This window comes from Pongo pygmaeus, chromosome 1 (assembly GCF_028885625.2).
Source record: "Pongo pygmaeus isolate AG05252 chromosome 1, NHGRI_mPonPyg2-v2.0_pri, whole genome shotgun sequence".
Classification (NCBI taxonomy): domain Eukaryota; kingdom Metazoa; phylum Chordata; class Mammalia; order Primates; family Hominidae; genus Pongo; species Pongo pygmaeus.
Window position 1 is genome coordinate 29,311,835 of NC_072373.2, and position 18,723 is coordinate 29,330,557.

The 18,723-nt window shown below is 40.3% G+C and overlaps 1 protein-coding gene across 7 annotated transcripts in view; it reads left to right on the forward strand.

Moving 5' to 3' along the window:
- BPNT1 (3'(2'), 5'-bisphosphate nucleotidase 1) overlaps window positions 1-15,576 on the forward strand; it is a 30,582-nt gene extending 15,006 nt beyond the window's left edge. For 3 of the 7 annotated variants that reach the window (XM_063672017.1, XM_063672032.1, XM_063671999.1), the window contains 8 exons: window positions 277-381; window positions 1,381-1,488; window positions 4,379-4,427; window positions 6,428-6,519; window positions 7,706-7,750; window positions 10,865-11,062; window positions 13,493-13,598; window positions 14,296-15,576. In XM_063672017.1, coding sequence (XP_063528087.1) covers window positions 277-381; window positions 1,381-1,488; window positions 4,379-4,427; window positions 6,428-6,519; window positions 7,706-7,750; window positions 10,865-11,062; window positions 13,493-13,598; window positions 14,296-14,444 — 852 coding nt within the window. In that variant the 3' untranslated portion in view covers window positions 14,445-15,576. The remainder of the gene's footprint in view (window positions 1-276; window positions 382-1,380; window positions 1,489-4,378; window positions 4,428-6,427; window positions 6,520-7,705; window positions 7,751-10,864; window positions 11,063-13,492; window positions 13,599-14,295) is intronic. The other 4 variants (XM_063672025.1, XM_063672009.1, XM_054478705.2 and 1 more) reach the window with 3 other exon arrangements.
- Window positions 15,577-18,723: the final 3,147 nt, after the last annotated feature.

The window sequence follows — 18,723 nt, forward strand, 5'->3', positions numbered from 1 at the left end:
ACCTATTTAAGCAAAAGGTTGATGTCTAGAGATAAGGAATTTCTAAACTAGGGAAGAAAATGTTCTAGATTATTTAAAAGCTCCTTTCCAAACTTTACCCACTATTAATCCTTTGAGAAAAACCAAGGCAAGAAACCAGTTAACTCATTTGGTGTTAAGTTCTATGACTCTAAAAACTGACAGTGTAATCTAAATTTTGTAGGCACTCATGCACAAGGAATCAGAGGACAACTTATTTTTCATTAGCTCTGCTAAAATTTGCATTCTTTATTATAGACCTGTGCAACAGACCTGCAGACCAAAGCTGACCGATTGGCACAGATGAGCATATGTTCTTCATTGGCCCGGAAATTCCCCAAACTCACAATTATAGGCGAAGAGGTAAGAGTCGTCACAGACATTTTTTTTTAAATCCCTGTTTACCAAATGGAGTTATAACTGACACTTTAATGATTTGTATACCACTATTATGATTTTAAGCATTGTATTTATTGTTTTAAATACAAAAATAATTATTGTATTCCTTGGACTTGGAAATATCTGATTTTAAGACATTTTGGTCTATTTCTAAGCCAGATGTCTTAATTATTGACCATAGAAGATGTGGTTACTGTTATACCCAGCATACAAACTGGAAGATGGGCAGAGATCTAGAACTTTGGAATAAAATGGGTTTTGTTGTCATCTGTGTGTTTTTAAAATTAGGCTTATTTGCATACTTATCCAAAGACTATAACACTTTGAAAGTGAGGGAATTAGGCCAGGCGCAGTGGCTCACGCCTGTAATCCCAGCACTTTGGGAGGCCGAGGCGGGCGGATCACGAGATCAGGAGTTCAAGACCAGCCTGACCAACATGGTGAAACTGAACCCTGTCTCTACTAAAAATACAAAAATTAGCCAGGCGTGGTGGTGAATGCCTGTAATCCCAGCTACTCAGGAGGCTGAGGAAGAACTGCTTGACCCCAGGATGGGGAGGTTGCAGTGAGCCGAGGTGGTGCCCCTGCACTCCAGCCTGGGCAACACAGCAAGACTCCGTCTCAAAAAAAAAAAGAAAGTGAGGGAATTGACATCTCATGTAATACAAGGGAATTATTTGCTGTCAGAGACACTTGTTTAAATGAGTGTATAATACTTACAAATTCTTTTCTTTTTAAACTCTGTTCAGTATAATGACATTGGAACCATTTAGTCAATTTTGATGAGCCACATATGGTTGTTTTTGCAAATTTTTAAGGTTTGCTTTAAAAGCTCTAAATATAAATGGTAAACCGGAAGAACTAGTGAAAACTGTGATGCTGCATTTCTTCTGTTAATGAGACAAAGCATACTCTGTAAACACTAAACGGCTTCAGTAACCATTAGGGTTATCTCTGCTTTAGGATCTGCCTTCTGAGGAAGTGGATCAAGAGCTGATTGAAGACAGTCAGTGGGAAGAAATACTGAAGCAACCATGCCCATCGCAGTACAGTGCTATTAAAGAAGAAGATGTATGACCCATATTTATACTCAACTCTCTATTAACCTGGGCTTTTTGCCATAGTAAAGGAAATAAAATTTGCCTGTAAGATGAAAAATTGGTAGTTATAAAATAGGGGCAACCAGAAACTTGATATCTTTCAGAGCCAACATGGAAGTATCAGGCAACCATATGGATTTAGAGTTCAATTTCTCATCCTATGGGTTTCCTTTCCACTCTAAAACCATTATTTAAAATACTTTTAGCGCCAGGCATGGTGGCTCACACCTGTAATCCCAGCACTTTGGGAGGCCAAGGTCGTTGGATTGCTTGAGTCTAGGAGTTCAAGACCAGACTGGGCAATATAGTGAAACTCTGTCTCAACAAAAAATACAAAAATTAGCCAGGTGTGGTGGTGCACACTTATAGTCTCAGCTACTTGGGAGGTTGAGGTGGGAGGATCACCTGAGCCCATGGAGGTTGAGGCTGCAACCAGCACCATCTCTTTTTTTTTTTTTGAGACGGAGTCTCGCTCTGTCACCAGGCTGGAGTGCAGGGCCGTGATCTTGGCTCACCACAACCTCCACCTCCTGGGTTCAAGCGATTCTCCTGCCTCAGCCTCCCAAGTAGCTGGGACTACAGGCGCACACCACCATGCCCAGCTAATTTTTTTGTATTTTTAGTAGAGATGAGGTTTCACCATGTTGGCCAGAGTGGTCTTGATTTCTTGACCTCGTGATCCGCCTACCTCAGCCTCCCAAAGTGCTGGGATTACAGGCTTGAGCCACCTCACCTGGCCCCAGCACCATCTCTTAAGGAGATTATTTTTTCCTCAGTTGAATGGCCTTGGCACACTTGTGAAAAATCAGCAGGCCATAGATGTATTGGTTTCACGCTGGTCGCGGTGGCTAACGCCTGTAATCCCAGTGCTTTGGGAGGCCGAGGCAGGCAGATCACCTGAGGTCGAGAGTTTAAGACCAGCCTGACCAACATAGAGAAACTCCATCTCTACTAAAAATACAAAATTAGCTGGGCGTGGTGGCGCATGCCTTTAATCCCAGTTACTCAGGAGGCTGAGGCAGGAGGATCGCTCGAACCTGCGAGGCGGAGATTGCAGTGAGACGAGATTGAGCCATTGCACTCCAGTCTGGGCAACAAGAGCAAAACTTCATCTCAAAAAAAAAAAAAGAAAAGAAATAGATGTATGGGTTTCATTATGGACTCTCAGTTATATTCCATTGGTCTATATGTCTATCCTTATGCCAGTACCACACTTTCTTGCTTTGTATTAAGTTTTGCAGTTGGGAAGTGTAAGTTGTCGTACTTTGTTCCTACCTTGTACAGTTTTACACGTACCCTCCAGCCTGAACAGCATAGTGAGACCCTATCTCATTAAATAAATAAATACTTTTAGGAAGAAAATCTAATTTGTTATTTAGTAGATATTTAGTAGATCTGATAGTAAAACATTCATTGGTAATTGGGGATAGAAGGCTATGAAACAGGTTGCTACCTTATATTTTTAGAAGACCATAAATATCATCCTGCTTGCTTTTTATAGTTGCTTAAGTTAAATCTGTGACTTCAGATAGCCACCATAACGTCTTTAGTTTTCTAATTTTTAATTATTTAATACATATTCATTGGAGACTTACTATGAGTAAGACACTTTGCTCTGTGGTATGGAGGAAACAAAGAAAATGAGACATGGTGGGGCCGGGCGTGGTGGCTCACGCCTGTAATCCCAGCACTTTGGGAGGCCAAGGCAGGTGGATCATGAGGTCAGGAGATCGAGACCATCCTGGCTAACACGGAGAAACCCCATCTCCACTAAAAATACAAAAAATTAGCCGGGCGTGGTGGCAGGTGCCTGTAGTCCCAGCTACTAGGGAGGCTGAGGCAGGAGAATGGCGTGAACCCGGGAGGTGGAGGTTGCAGTGACCCGAGATCACACCACTGCACTCCAGCCTGGGCAACAGAGCTAGACTCTGTCTCAAAAAAAAAAAAGAAAAGAAAATGAGACGTGGTGTCTGTCCTCCATCAGAAACACTCCCTTACTCAGAAATTCACATAATGTTGTCATTGTAGTGGTTAAAGGCAGCATATCCTGAATCATACTAAATGTCCTAAACAGAAGGAATTTTCCTTTTAAATCTGCTGCCAGTTTTATTATTCATTTTTCTTTGGATTGTATGGACTGTGTCCTTAAGATAATCCGACTGTTGTTTTTTTAAAATCAGCACTTATGTATAATAATGAGTAGCAACTATACATGTTCAAAACATTTTTTATGCCACTTTACAAGTTTTCCCTGTACCATGATCTAGAGATCAGTATATTCATTGTGCTTAGTGTTCAAGTGACAACAAACTTCTATCAGTTAAGTATTTCATGTTGAAAATCCTTTTTTTTTTTTTATACGGAGTTTCACTCTTGTTGTCCGGGCTGGAGTGCAATGGCACGATCTGGGCTCACTGCTACCTCCGCCTCCTGAGTTCAAGTGATTCTCCTGCCTCAGCCTACTGAGTAGCTGGGATTACAGCCACCTGCCACCACGCCCGGCTAATTTTTGTATTTTTAGTAGAGATGGGGTTTCACCACTTTGGCCAGGCTAGTCTCGAACTCCTGACCTCAGGTGGTCCACCCGCCTCGGCCTCCCAAAGTGCTGGGATTACAGGTGTGAGCCACCGTGCCTGGCGTGAAAATTCTTAAATCAGACTTTTCTCTTATTCAAATGGACTTTTTCCATGATTACAAAAGAATAAGGTTTTTGTACTATCTCAAAACAGATGACATTAACTTAAGCCATCCATAATATAATTTCAAACAGGAAAAAAAGAGTAGTTTTAATCTATTTAAATCTGTTTTTAGAATTTTGTATGCTTGATTTAGATATTTTCCTTCTCTCTTTTTAATTTTAGCTCGTGGTCTGGGTTGATCCTCTGGATGGAACCAAGGAATATACCGAAGGTTGATATCTCTTTTGTATTCATATTTGACAGCAGTGGGACAAGGATATGATGTTAGTTGTAAATATTTGATATTTTGTATGTTGTATGGAAAGCTACTATCATGTGTTATGTTTTCCCCTAAAGCTATATTTGTGCTCATGGTTATCATATGTCGTTGATTGTCAAGACAGGAGAAGAAAATTCATCTCCTTCAAATACCACCCCCCACATACTCTACCAGCCCCACACTTCTAATGTCTCCCAGATGAGAATAACATATTAAACCAGTGTTACCAAAATGACTATAGTGAACCCCAGCTTTATTGGGGTATAAAAACGATAACGAGTACAACTGTGTAGCTCTTGCTCTGCCACCACCACCATCCCATGCCCTCCCCATTCATTCTCCCCTAATCTGTGAACTGCTTTCACATTTCATAGCCTCACCTTCTAAAGATGGGTTTTAAAACACAGTACAATATTTCTCCTTATCTAAGATGAGAACAATTAGAGAGCAAAAAATTAAAATAAAATTGGCCATATAAATGTAGGAATGAACAAGCTCAGAGCCAGAGTTTTAGGTTTTGTCTTTTTTTTTTAAGACAGTCTTGCTCATTGCCCAGGCTAGAGTGCAGTGGCACCATCTCAGCTCACTGCAACCTCTGCCTCCCAGGTTCAAGCTATTCTCCTGCCTCACCTCTCAAGTAGCTGGGATTACAGGCACCTGCCACCACGCCCAGCTAATTTTTGTATTTTTAGGAGAGATGGGGTTTCACCATGTTGGTCAGGCTGGTCTTGAACTCCTGACCTCAGGTCATCCACTTGCCTGGGCCTCCCAAAGTGCTTGGATTACAGGTGTGAGCCACCACACCTGGCAAGTTTTAGGTTTTAAGCTTAGAGTTTTATTTTTAAAATTAAGATCTAGGCCGGGCGTGGTGGCTCATGCCTGTAATCCCAGCACTTTGGGAGGCTGAGGTGGGCAGATAATTAGGTCAGAAGTTCGAGACCAGCCTGGCCAACATGGTGAAACCCCTTCTCTCCTAAAAATACAAAAATTAGCTGGGCCTGGTGGTGCACGTCTGTAATCCCAGCTACTTGTGGGGCTGAGGCAGGAGAATTGCTTGAACCCGGAAGACAGAGGTTGCAGTGAGCTGAGATCACACCACTGCACTCCAGCCTGGGAGACAGAGCAAGACTCTGTTTCAAAAAAAGAAAATAATAATAATAATGATGATGATGATAATAATAATAAAATTAAATTAAGATCTACATAAATTTTCTTGTATTGCCTCTCAGGACATGGCTTAAAAAATTCATCATAATTACTAGAAAAAAACTATTTTACTGTTCTTGAATGAGACATCTCTATAATGGGTGAATCATAGTGTGTGTGTACATGTGTATGTATGTGTGTGTGCTGAAAACATCTGTAGAACCCATTGCGAAATAAGGAAGCTCTAGATAACTTTAATGTGTATAAAAGCACCTAGAAAGCTTATTTAGGTCTTGTCCCCCACTCCTAGATTTTGATTCACTAGTTCTGGGAAGGAGCCTGAGAAGATCTGTATTATAAAAAGTACACCAGTTAATTCTAATGCTGCTTGATAGTCCTTGGGCCTCCCTTTGAGAAACTCTGCTTTAAAGGCTTGAAATACAAGTCTAGAGTGTAATCCAGGAATATAAAGTGATTCGGCAGGTAAGGATGAGTTGGATGATGGTGGAAGAGGCATAGAGGAATATGATGATGGCTATAGAGTTATGGCTGCTTTATTTAGTTGGTTTACACATTGTACTAATGAGACCATGATTGCCAATTCAATTAAGTGGCCATAGATCCTATTGCTGTTTCTGGCCAGCTCGCTTATCATTTATGCCTTTTGCTATAAATAGGATTGATCACGGATGAATCATTGCAAATTCTATACCTTAACTGCAAAACTAACTTGGAGCAATTGATGTAGTAATGATGAGTCATAATATGAGCAAGTTATATAACTGATATTTATTTCTTCTTTGCAGGTCTTCTTGACAATGTAACAGTTCTTATTGGAATTGCTTATGAAGGAAAAGCCATAGCAGGAGTTATTAACCAGCCATATTACAACTATGAGGTATTACTATAAATGATACAAAGTAATTTCATTAGGTAAATAATTATAGTGTTATCTGATTCTTTATGTTACCTAAGCGAGTGGTTTTTAGCTTGGTTGCATATGCAATCATCTGGGGAACTTTTCATTTTTTAAATTTTATTTATTTATTTATTTATTTTTAACTTTTTTTTTAGCTATGCTATTAACTGATGAGAAACTTTTAAAAATATGGATTCCCAGGCCATACCCCAGACCTACTGAATCAAAATCGCTGGGGGCATTGGTACTGGGTATGCATATATATACATGTGTATGTACACAGACACACTAAGTGCATTATATATTTTTTAATTTGTTCCTTATGATTCAAATATAAATGTTAAGAGAATTACTGATAGGGTTCTTGATTAGCTTGGGCATCAAGACACCTGATTTATGATTGGTTCCTGAAGCACATTCAAGAAATGAACCATTTCAACCAAGAAAAGATGCTAGGCATGTTGTTTTCCAGGTAACGCTGTGTAGCGCCTAAGTTACAGTCAGTGTTGGTAACAGAACTTATTATGCTCTTGCATTCTTTTTTCTTGTCTCTTCTAATCTGCTTTGATTTTCTATTATACATCAGATAAATTGCCTTCCATAGAAGCAAGGGACCAGTGTAATTTCAAAGCAAGAATGTACCATTAAATTGCATTAAATTTTATAGGAAATTGTTGAGATAAAGTAGTTAAGGTATTTATATTAATGTGACCTTGATAGAACTTTAGAGAAACAAAGTAATCAGAGTGGGCAATATTACTTCTGAATTTCCACTCTGAGTTAAAAGCAAGGTTAAGCTTTATTTCTAATATAAATTTGTTTTTTCCTGCTCTTCGTATGATTATAAATTTTATTAAGAATCATGTGTTTCTTAGGATTTACCAAAATAGTTATATGTTATTGAGGAAGTCTCTGGGGTTAAATTGCTTGTGTCTATTAATTCTTTAAATATGATTTTAATGTTGATACTGTTATATACAGACACAAGTTTGTGGTTTTTATGTAAACTTTAAGTTAATACTATTACTTTCAAAAGGGGCATTTAATTCATATAAAGCATTGTAATGCATGGTACCTTTCATCAAGAAAAAATCTAAGTGCTTAGGAGTTAATAATTTTCACCACTTCTTTCTGAGATTAGAAAAATTGTATTCATTTTCCACAGAACAATGAAAAGCAGCAGTTAAGGGAACACAGGAATGAAGCAAAGGTGAGAAAAATAGCTAGGGTTTTGGCTCCACTAGTAGGTAGAAAAGAGGTAGGCAACTTGTGGTACCCCAGGTGGTCAGTGTGCATCCCACATACCAGTTCCTTTTCTCCAGTTCTGCTTCTCTTCATTACTTCTCTCTGTACCACTTCCCCTCTGGACACTCTGTTTATGCTTTCTTTTGCTTCTCTTGCTTGTGCCTTAAAATTCATTACCACAAATGGAAGTAGAAAAGTTGCTCAGCTGTGTTGATGGTATTCAGGCTAAAGATTCAATTTTAAATAATAATCATCATCACCATAATAGCTAAAATTTATTAAGAGTTTACTGTATGCTGCCGGGTTCAAGGGTTTCAAATATATCCTTTCATTGAATACTCACCACAGCCCTTTAAATAAACTATTATCTCCATTTTAAAGAGGAAACTGAGGCAATTAACTTTCCTGTGGTCACCCAGTTGGTAAATGGCAGAACTGGGATTCAAACTCAAATCCAAACCTTGCTACTGTATTACTTTATATTGCCCCCCTGAGCCAGAGAAAAGACTTAGCAATTCAAACTTTATTATTGCTTCCAACATATACTGAAACTAGTAGAAACTTAAAGGAAATAACATGAAGAAACTCAGTCTATCTTCATACTGAAGCCAGTTTCTTAACCATTGAAGCTTAATTGTCAGAAAATTTTCGCCTTTGTTACCCCTCCCAAAATTAGTGTGGAGCCTTTGAAAGAGAGAGACAATGCGAGAGCCTGAGAGTCAGGAGCACAGAAGAAGGCAAGCCGGCTGCATCATGAGATTGCATTTACCACACCAAGACACTAGAGTCCTTGATCCCATCCTTTTTGCCTAGATGTTCATTTACAGAGGGAATATGACCTTGTAGGGCCTTAAATATTCGTGTCCACTGTTTTCTTTCCTGTATTTTTTTCCAGAATAACTGGAGAGCTGCATTAATAAATAGGTTTCTTGGCCGGTCGTGGTGGCTCATGCCTGAAATCCCAGCACTTTGGGAGGCCACGGCAGGTGGATCACAATGTCAGGAGTTCGAGACCAGCCTGACCAACATGGTGAAACCCCTGTCTCTACTAAAAAATTACAAAAATTAGCAGAACATGGTGGCACGCACCTGTAATCCCAGCTACTCAGGAGGTTGAGGCAAGAGAATTGCTTGAACCCAGGAGGCGGAGTTTGCAGTGAGCCGAGATCGCACCACTGCACTCCAGCCTGGGCGACACAGTAAGACTCTGTCTCAAAAAAATGAAAATAAAAAAATAAATAGCTTCCTTAGATTCCAAGCCTCTCCTGTAGTGTAAACTCAGGTGGGAACAGAGGAAGCACATTAACATATGCCGAGCACCCAGTACCTGTTCTTTGGCTCCTTTGCTGCCCCATTTGCCATCAGACTCTTCTGGGATTGCCCTACCAATGGAGAGCTGTCTCACCTAGGACCACACCTCTTCCCAATGCAGTCCATTTCCAGTGACTGATTATTGCAGGAGTTTCAAGACCTGACATCTCATCCCAATTTGGGACTACCCTGAAAGGCTATTGTAGCTCCAGATTCCCCGCATAGGAACAGCTCCCTGTAGAGTCAGCTCTTGTTGTACCTGCATCACAGCTTATTTCTTCCCTCTGCCCACACCCTCCTCCTCCTTCCACAGGTGTTGATACCAAGCGCACTTCCTAACAAACATACCACCTGCCTCAGTCTGCTTCCCAGGGAACCCAACCTGCAACCTAAGTATATTTCACAATAACAACACCCAGGGTACTGCTCTAGGACAAATAAGATGATGTGTGTGAAAACATTTTGACAGGTAAACTTAGGCAGTCTAATATAGTGTTTAAGAATATCATCTTTGAAGACAGATGAGCCAATCTTTGGTTAGGAACTTCTTAGAGCCTTTAGTCAGGTTACTTAATGATTCCACCTTTCATTTTTCTCATCTTTAAGGATGAGAATACCTACTTCATGGGTGTGCTTTGAGGATTGAAAGAGAGATAATACATGTAAAGCACTTAGAATGGTGCCTGGTACATGTTTGGTGTTCAGTACAATATGTATATCTCTATAATATATGTCTACTATATTAATATAATTGTATTTTGATGACTTTGCATCAATCATTTTATGTATCAGTTTTAATTTCCATGAAATACAGATTTTTTTTCTATATCAAGTGTATAGTTATAACAATGTGGTTGAAACTGAGTTCTGCAAAGGAAAATATAGATTCTAAGATTGCATTATCATTGTCATTTTGCTACTACAATTGTCAGCAAAATCTTAACTCTCATCCCATTATCCATGGCTACTCTTCAATATTGTATTGGCTTATTCAGTTGCCCTATCTCCATAGCAGCCAAATACATTGTCATCATTACCTATTCCTGTAGCAACATGATTTTTAATATTTCTTGGATAATGAAAAGTAGTTATCAATACATGGTATTTCATTTCCTGGGGATCTTAGTACCTTCTGAAAATGGCCATTTTCAAATACAACAAAGAGATCATTAGATAATTCAGAGAAACAGTAATCAGTTCATGATGTTTCCGCACATTATAAACAGAAATCAGTTTATAAGGATTCCAGGGAATAACCAAAAGTTCTTTGAAACTGTTAACCAGAACAGTAATGAGAATAATCAGCAGATTCTTTCAGGAAAAGTTCTTTGTCAGTGATATTGTTCTTGTACTTTATAACGTTATCATGTTTTTTGAGACGGAGTCTTGGTCTGTCACCCAGACTGGAGTGCAGTGGCGCGATCTTGGCTCACTGCAACCTCCGCCTCCCAGGTTCACGCCATTCTCCTACCTCAGCCTCCCAAGTAGCTGGGATTACAGGCGGCCACCATCACGCCCGGCTAATTTTTTGTATTTTTAGTAGAGACGGGGTTTCACCGTGTTAGCCAGGATGGTTTAGATCTCCTGACCTCGTGATCCGCCCGCCTCGGCCTCCCAAAGTGCTGGGATTACAGGTGTGAGCCACCGTGCCTGGCTATCATGTTTTTATTTTTTAAATCATGATGCTAATATAACTGAATATTCTATTTATGGGCTAACCTTCTTCTCCAAATAACCACAAGTCTTGTTGTTTCACTCGTTTACACAGGCAGGACCAGATGCTGTGTTGGGGAGGACAATCTGGGGAGTTTTAGGTTTAGGCGCCTTTGGGTTTCAGCTGAAAGAAGTCCCTGCTGGGAAACACATTATCACAACTACTCGATCCCATAGCAACAAGTTGGTTACTGACTGCGTTGCTGCTATGAACCCCGATGCTGTGCTGCGAGTAGGAGGAGCAGGAAATAAGGTATGAAAAATGTCTGTCATCTGCTCTGAAATGCAAGTGAATCATTGAAATACTCAACTTTTAAAAACACGAAATAAGAGTTTAAAGAGATGGGAGTAAAGACCATAATTTGTACATTTCAGCAGTATTTAAATTTTAAAAATAAATTTAAGAGTCAAGGTTTTTTTTTTGTTTTATCTGAGAGTTCAGTGTTAATGAAAGTCATCAGGATGACTCCATGCTTCTTGCCAAAGACCTTATTTTCCCAAGGACCCTCTTAGATTATTTCCTAGACCTTCTACAGACTCTTAAGATCTGGCCTGCCTGCCCGCTTCCTATCTATTTCCCCCATTCTTTCATCCAGGTGTCCAACCTGCTGAGAGAATTATGAAACGGGACACAATTTGATCTACATCCCTAGCCCTGATCTCTTCTCATCTGATTGTCCCCTAGATATCATTATGATGACATCCCTCAGGTATCTCAAATTCAGCATGTCCAATTTGAGTTCATCCTCTTTCTACCCACCTCTGGATGTGTTTCTCTCCCTGTTTTACTGTCCTGCTAATGGCACCACCATTTTTCTAACTGATCCAGCCAAACACCTGAAAGTCATCCTAGACTCCTTCCTTCCTCACATCCTATCACTCTGGTCCTACTTATGTATCTTCTGAATAGTTTTTTTTTTTTTTTTTTTTTTTTTGAGACGGAGTCTTGCTCTGTTGCCCAGGCTGGAGTGCAATGGCACAATCTCGGCTCACTGCAACCTCTACCTCCTGGGTTCAAGCGATTCTCCTGCCTCAGCTTCCTGAGTAGCTGGGATTACAGGCGCCTGCCACCATGCCTGGCTAATTTTTGTATTTCTAGTAGAGTCTGAGTTTTATAATAATAATTATTTTACACTATAACCAAAAAAAGTCAATTGACTAATGAAAGTTTGATAGCAGGTTACCATTTAGAGTCATGCAAGTTCTAGCAGTGATCTCAGTTGTGTATCAGTATTAGAGGAATTGTTAGGATGACTCTATAAAAGTTTGTATTTTGTGGCGCTGCAAGCTGTTCTTTGTGGGGAAAAATCTGCATCTGTAAATCATCTCTATTAACATAGCTAGCTCTTTTTCTTTCAGACCCTCCAAATCCTAAAGAGATTAACTAAAATCTGATTAGGAAACATTTGTCACCTATTGTATCTAAGGACAGCCACTATAAGACTTCAGAGGAATTTTGGTCTCAACAGTCTTTATCTTAATCTGAACATTCCCTTTCTATAGATCCCAGGTCTTTAGACAAACCCAATCAATTGTCAATCAGAAAATACTTAAATTCACCTATATCCTGGAAGCCTCCCCGCCCCCACCGCTTTGAGTTGTTCCGCCTTTCTGGACCAAATCAATGTATTTCTTAAATGTATTCGATTAATGTCTCATGCCTCTCTAAAATGTATACAACCAAGCTGCTCCCCACTGCTTTGGGCACATGTTCTCAGGACTTCCTGAGGGCTGTGTCATGGGCCATGGTCACTCATATTGGGCTTAGAATAAATCTCTTCAAATATTTTTTTAAAAAAAAGTTTGTATTTTGGTAGTGAAATGGCAATACGTGTAATCCTAAGACTTATGAAAGTATTTGTTAGACTAGTCACATTGCACATCTGTTAGGATCTATTACAATTTATACATTATGGTACTGCTTGATACTTCTCTGTCCTTTATTTAATAATGGTCAGGGTTTTTTTTTGAAGGGGGTGCTGTTTGTTTGTTTGAGACAGAGTCTCGCTCTGTCGCCCAGTCTGGAGTGAAGTGGTGCAGTCTTGGCTCACTACAACCTCCACCTCCCAGGTTCAAGTGATTCTTGTGCCTCAGCCTCCCAAGTAGCTAGGATTACAGGCATGCACCACAACACCCAGCTAATTTTTTGTATTTTTAGTAGAGATGGGTTTTGCTATGTTGGCCAGGCTGGTCTCAAACTCCTGGCTGCAAGTGATCCACCTGTCTCAGCCTCCCAAAGTGCTGGGATTACAGGAGTGAGCCACCACGCGCAGCCCTCTAATAAATGGTCAATTTTTTAGATGTTGAAAAAACCTTGAATTAATTCTGCTGTAAATGTATATTGCTTTTACACTAAAAAATAAAAACAACATGAATAAAAGCAACATGTTACTTTATGTAACTTGGAATATGGAGACAGTTCAGATATCCTCTTTGCAGCTTTTTTGACCATTATTTTTTCTTCATATCACTATATTATTATGCATTTATTCTATGTATTTCTTCATAATACTGGTATAATTTAAACCTGCTAAAAGCTTTAACTGAGTTAATTTTAACAGAGGAACTGATTACATATCCTTGATAGAAACAAGCAGTTTTTCTTATCTGTACCTCAATCTTTTCATGACTTTCAATTATTCTTTCTATTATCAAAGGATAATTCTTATTTTTACCCTTACAGATTATTCAGCTGATTGAAGGCAAAGCCTCTGCTTATGTATTTGCAAGTCCTGGTTGTAAGAAGTGGGATACTTGTGCTCCAGAAGTTATTTTACATGCTGTGGGAGGTTAGTCTGTTTTATTTTAGGAAATTCATAGTTTTTCTACAATTATATCATGCTAAGATATAATATCTCAGTAATATTATTTTACTTAGACTGTTACGATATAAAAGCTAGAAGGAAGCTTAGAGATGATCCAGTCCAAACCCCTCATATGATAGATGGATGAGACAGTAGATTTTCAGCAAGTTTTACTTTAGTTATAGTCTCTTTTTTTGAACTTTGATCTGCATACAGTTAATTTAATTTAGCCCTTATTTGTAGCCTTTTTTTTTGACACAGGGTCTCTGTTGTCCAGGCTGGAATGCAGTGGCGCAATCATGGCTCACTGCAGCCTTGAACTCCTGGGCTTGTAGTGGAACCGAGGTTGTAGTAACTGAGATTGTGCCACTGCACTCCAGCCTGGGCAAGACTCCATCTCAAAAAAAAAAAAAAAAATAGAAAAGAAAATGCTAAATAAAATTAATTTTAATCAGAGAAAAAATAATTTTATATCCTTTAGTTAGTTAAAATTGTTCTGTAGTCTTAAATTTCAAGTGAATTAAAACTTAACCTTTCTGGACACTCATTATTTTTTCCAGAATTTATTGGCTACTATTGGATAAGGAAGCAAAAGGCACTTAAAAATAACTAGAAAAACCACAATCCAATTAGCCACTAACTTGATTGATTGATTAATTGATTGATTGATGTTTTTCTATAGGCAAGTTAACCGATATCCATGGGAATGTTCTTCAGTACCACAAGGATGTGAAGCATATGAACTCTGCAGGAGTCCTGGCCACACTGAGGAATTATGACTACTATGCAAGCCGAGTTCCAGAATCTATTAAAAATGCACTTGTTCCTTAAAGGAAAGTTTCATCTGGCCGGGCGCGGTGGCTCACGCCTGTAATCCCAGCACTTTGGGAAGCCAAGGCAGGTGGATCACTTGAGCTCAGGAGTTTGAGACCAGCCTGGGCAATATCGTGAGACCCCATCTCTACAAAAATACAAATTAACTGGGCATTCTGTCATGCGCCTGTCATCCCAGCTACTTGAGAGGCTGAAGCAGAAGAATCTCTTGAGCCCGGGATGCGGAGGTTGCAGTGAGCTGAGATCGTGCCACTGCACTCCAGCCTGAGTGACAGGAGTTAAGCCCTGTCTCAGAAAAAAAAAACAAAAAACGAAAAAAAAAAACACCCAAAAAGTACTGAAAGTTTCATTTACTTAGCTAGGAGAAAGACTTGATTCTCAAAATAATACATTTTAAAACTAATTGGGTAGATTTAGAGTTCCACCTTTATTCATTGTTGAGCAGTGATTTATATTTAGTTATTATATTTAGGAATAGAAAATAGAATTAAATAATTTAACTTGATTAATCAACCAGACCAATTTTGACATCTAGAGAACTTATAAACTCAATATGTTATATTTGTTTTCCTGTATTTAGGTGGAGAAATGGGAAAAAGCTTTAGTTCCAATTGACAATTCAGGTCAATGTTCAATCAACATTCCTATCTTTTACACCAGATTTCTCTTTTTTTTTCCTGAGACGGAGTCTCGCTCTGTAGCCTAGGCTAGAATGTAGTGGCGTGATCTTGGCTCACTGAAAGCTCTGCCGCCCAGGTTCATGCCATTCTCCTGCCTCAGCCTCCCACGTAGCTGGGACTGCAGACACCCACCACCACGCCCAGCTAATTTTTTGTATTTTTAGTAGAGACGGGGTTTCACCGTGTTAGCCAGGATGGTCTTGATCTCCTGACATCGTGATCTGTCTGCCTCGGCCTCCCAAAGTGCTGAGATTACAGACGTGAGCCACCGCACCTGGCCTAAACCAGATTTCTTTAGGGCACAATTGTTTCTGGAATCTCACTCTTGTTTTTCACAGTAATTTTAAAAATGTTTCTACTCCAGTTAAGAATACGTATGATGTTATTATATATGCTGATGAAACAGATTTATGAGAAAAGTTTTTTTTTAAATAAATTATTTAATCCTAGCTCTTTGTTATTCACCAGCTTTTTAAAAAAGCGTTTGAAAATTATACATTCTCGACTTTGGGGATTAGTTTATTCTTGTGGCATCATTATAAGGCTTAATTGTAGAAAGCTAAGTACTTGCTTCTGTTCCTTCCAATGAGAGATTATAACATAAACTATCAAAATTATTCTGCTAATATACCTAGATTTTTATTTTTAGGTCTCTGTCCATTGCTTTTAATTAAAATTATCTGTTTTCAAATCAAACACGTGGTTTAAATTAACAGTTCCCAAACTCAACTGCATATCAGAATCACCTAGGAAGATTTTTTAAGATGTAGATTCACAGGCCAGGCGCAGTGGCTCATGCCTGTAATCACAGCACTTTGGGAGGCCGAGGCGGGTGGATCGCCTGAGGTCAGGAGTTCGAGACCAGCCTGGCCAACATGGCGAAACCCTGTCTCTACTAAAAATACAAAAATTAGCCGGGCATGGTGGTACGTGCCTGTAATCCCAGCTACTGGGGGGCTGAGGCAGGAGGATCACTTGAACCCGGGAGGCGGAGGTTGCAGTGAGCTGAGATTGTGCCACTGCACTCCAGCCTGGGCAACAAAGCGAGACTCTGTCTCAAAAAATAAAAATAAAAATTCACAGGGTTTATCCCAACAATTTTGCTTCTCTCTCTCTCTCTCTCTCTCTCTGTGTGTGTGTGTGTGTGTGTGTGTGTGTGTATTTATTTATTTATTTATTTATTTATTTAGAGACGGAGTCGCTCTCTGTCACCCAGGCCAGAGTGCAGTGGTGCAATCTTGGCTCACTGCAAATCCACCTCCTGGGCTCAAGCGATTCTCCTGCCTCAGCCTCCCGATTAGCTGGGACTACAGGCGTGTGCCACCACCCCTGGCTAATTTTTTGTGTTTTTAGTACAGACGGGGTTTCGCTGTGTTAGCCAGGATGGTCTCGATCTCCTGACCTCATGATCTGCCCACCTCGGCCTCCCAAAGTCCTGGGATTACAAATGTGAGCCACCACGCTCAGCCTGCTTCTGTATATTTTAAGAAATTCAGGGACTTTGATAATCATTTAACTCTAGGACTCACTAGATAAGGTAATATAGTATTATTTTACAGAAGTGTCATAATCTAGCAGGAAGAGGTCTCTGTGGTCTTGACACCTTTGAGCCCTCCCTCTTGTAACTCTCTTCTCATTGTCCTGGCTTTCTTTTTTCACCTAGCCACTCCTATTCAGTCTCCTTTATTGCTTTCTCTTTGTCTTCCTTCCCTTAAATGTCACTGTTTACCAAGATTCTGTTCTAGTCTCTCTCTCCTTTCTTTTTTTTTCTTTTTTTGGTAGAGATGGGGTCTTGCTATATAGCCCAGGCTGGTCTTGAACTCCGAGCCTCAAGCAATCCTCCTGCCTCTGTCTCCCAATGTGCTGGGATTATAGGTGTGAGCCACTGCACCTGGCCTATGCTTTTCCTTTCTCACCAGATGATCTAATCCACCTGTGTGACTTTTGTGGCACTTTTGCTCATTAATCCAAAATCTTTAGCTTAGAACTCTCAAAACTCTAGATCTATATACCCCAAAACCTACCTAGATGCCTTACAGAGATGTCTGAATGATTATGTCTAAACAGTTCTTCACTCTTGCACCGACCCCTCCAGAAATTATTTTACAAACCCATGAGGTGATCTTAATTGGCCAAGTTAGAAAATCATCACCTGAATCCATCTGCTTCCCTCTAAGAATGGAGTTCTCTATCTGTAAATAGTGGACTAAACCTAATTTTTTAAAAACCTAAGTGTAACAAGAGAATAACTTTATTTTTATTTATTTATATATTTTTTGAGACGGAGTCTCACTCTGTCGCCAGGCTGGAGTGCAGGGGCGCAATCTCGGCTCACTGCAACCTCCACCTCGTGGGTTCAAGCGATTCTCCTGCCTCAGCCTCCCGAGTAGCTGGGATTACAGGCATGTGCCACCACGCCCAGCTAATTTTTGTATTTTTAGTAAAGATGGGGTTTCACCGTGTTGGCCAGGCTGGTCTCAAACTCCTGACCTCAGGTGATCCGCCTGCCTCAGCCTCCCAAAGTGTTGGGATTACAGGTGTTAGCCACTGCGCCCAGCCCTCAAATAATAACTTTTTTTTTTTTTTTTGAGATGGAGTCTCACCCTGTCACCCAGGCTGGAGTGCAATGGCGTGATCTCAGCTCACTGCAACCTCCGCCTCCTGGGTTCAAGCGATTTTCCTGCTTCAGCCTCCCGAGTAGCTGGGATTACAGGGGCGCACCACCACACCTGGCTAATTTTTTGTATCTTTAGTAGAGACAGGGGTTTCACCATGTTGGCCAGGCTGGTCTCGAACTCCTGACCTCGGGTGATCCACCTGCCTCGGCCTCCCAAAGTGCTGGGATTACAGGTGTGAGCCACCACAACCGGCCGAAAATAACTTTGAAGTTATTTTCTTCAGGTTCCTATATGAAAACCCAATTTATGTAAGTGAGATATGTAGGAGTCTAAATCCTCTCTCCATTACTCTTGCCTCTACATTAATTACATTAATTTATACCCTTATACCCCATTATTTCTTCCCTAGATCCCTGCAGTGTCTTGACTAATCTTTCTGCCTACACTGTAACCCATCTATGTCTCTCTCATCCATTTATCACGTCATCTCCAGAGTGATTTTTTTGTTTTGTTTTGTTTTTGAGACAGGGTCTCGCTCTGTCACCCAGGCTGGAGTGCAGTGGTGTGCTTATATCTCACTGCAGCCTTGACCTCCTAGGCTTAAGCAATTCTCCTGCCTCAGCCCCCCAAGTAGCTGAGACTACAGGTTTGCACAATAACGCCTGGCTAAGCTGGGCGTGGTGGCTCATGCCTGTAATCCCAGCACTTTGGGAGGCTGAGGTGGGTGGATCACTTGAGGTCAGGAGTTCAAGACCAGCCTGACCAATATGGTGAAATCCTGTCTCTACTAAAAATGCAAAAATTAGCCAGGCATAGTGGCACATGCCTGTAATCCCAGCTACTTGGGAGGCTGAGGCAGGAGAATTGCATGAACCCAGGAGATGTAGGTTGCAGTGAGCCAAGATCATGCCACTGCACTCCAACCTGGGTGACAAAGCAAGACTCCATCTCAAAAAAAAAAAAAAAAGCCTGGCTAAT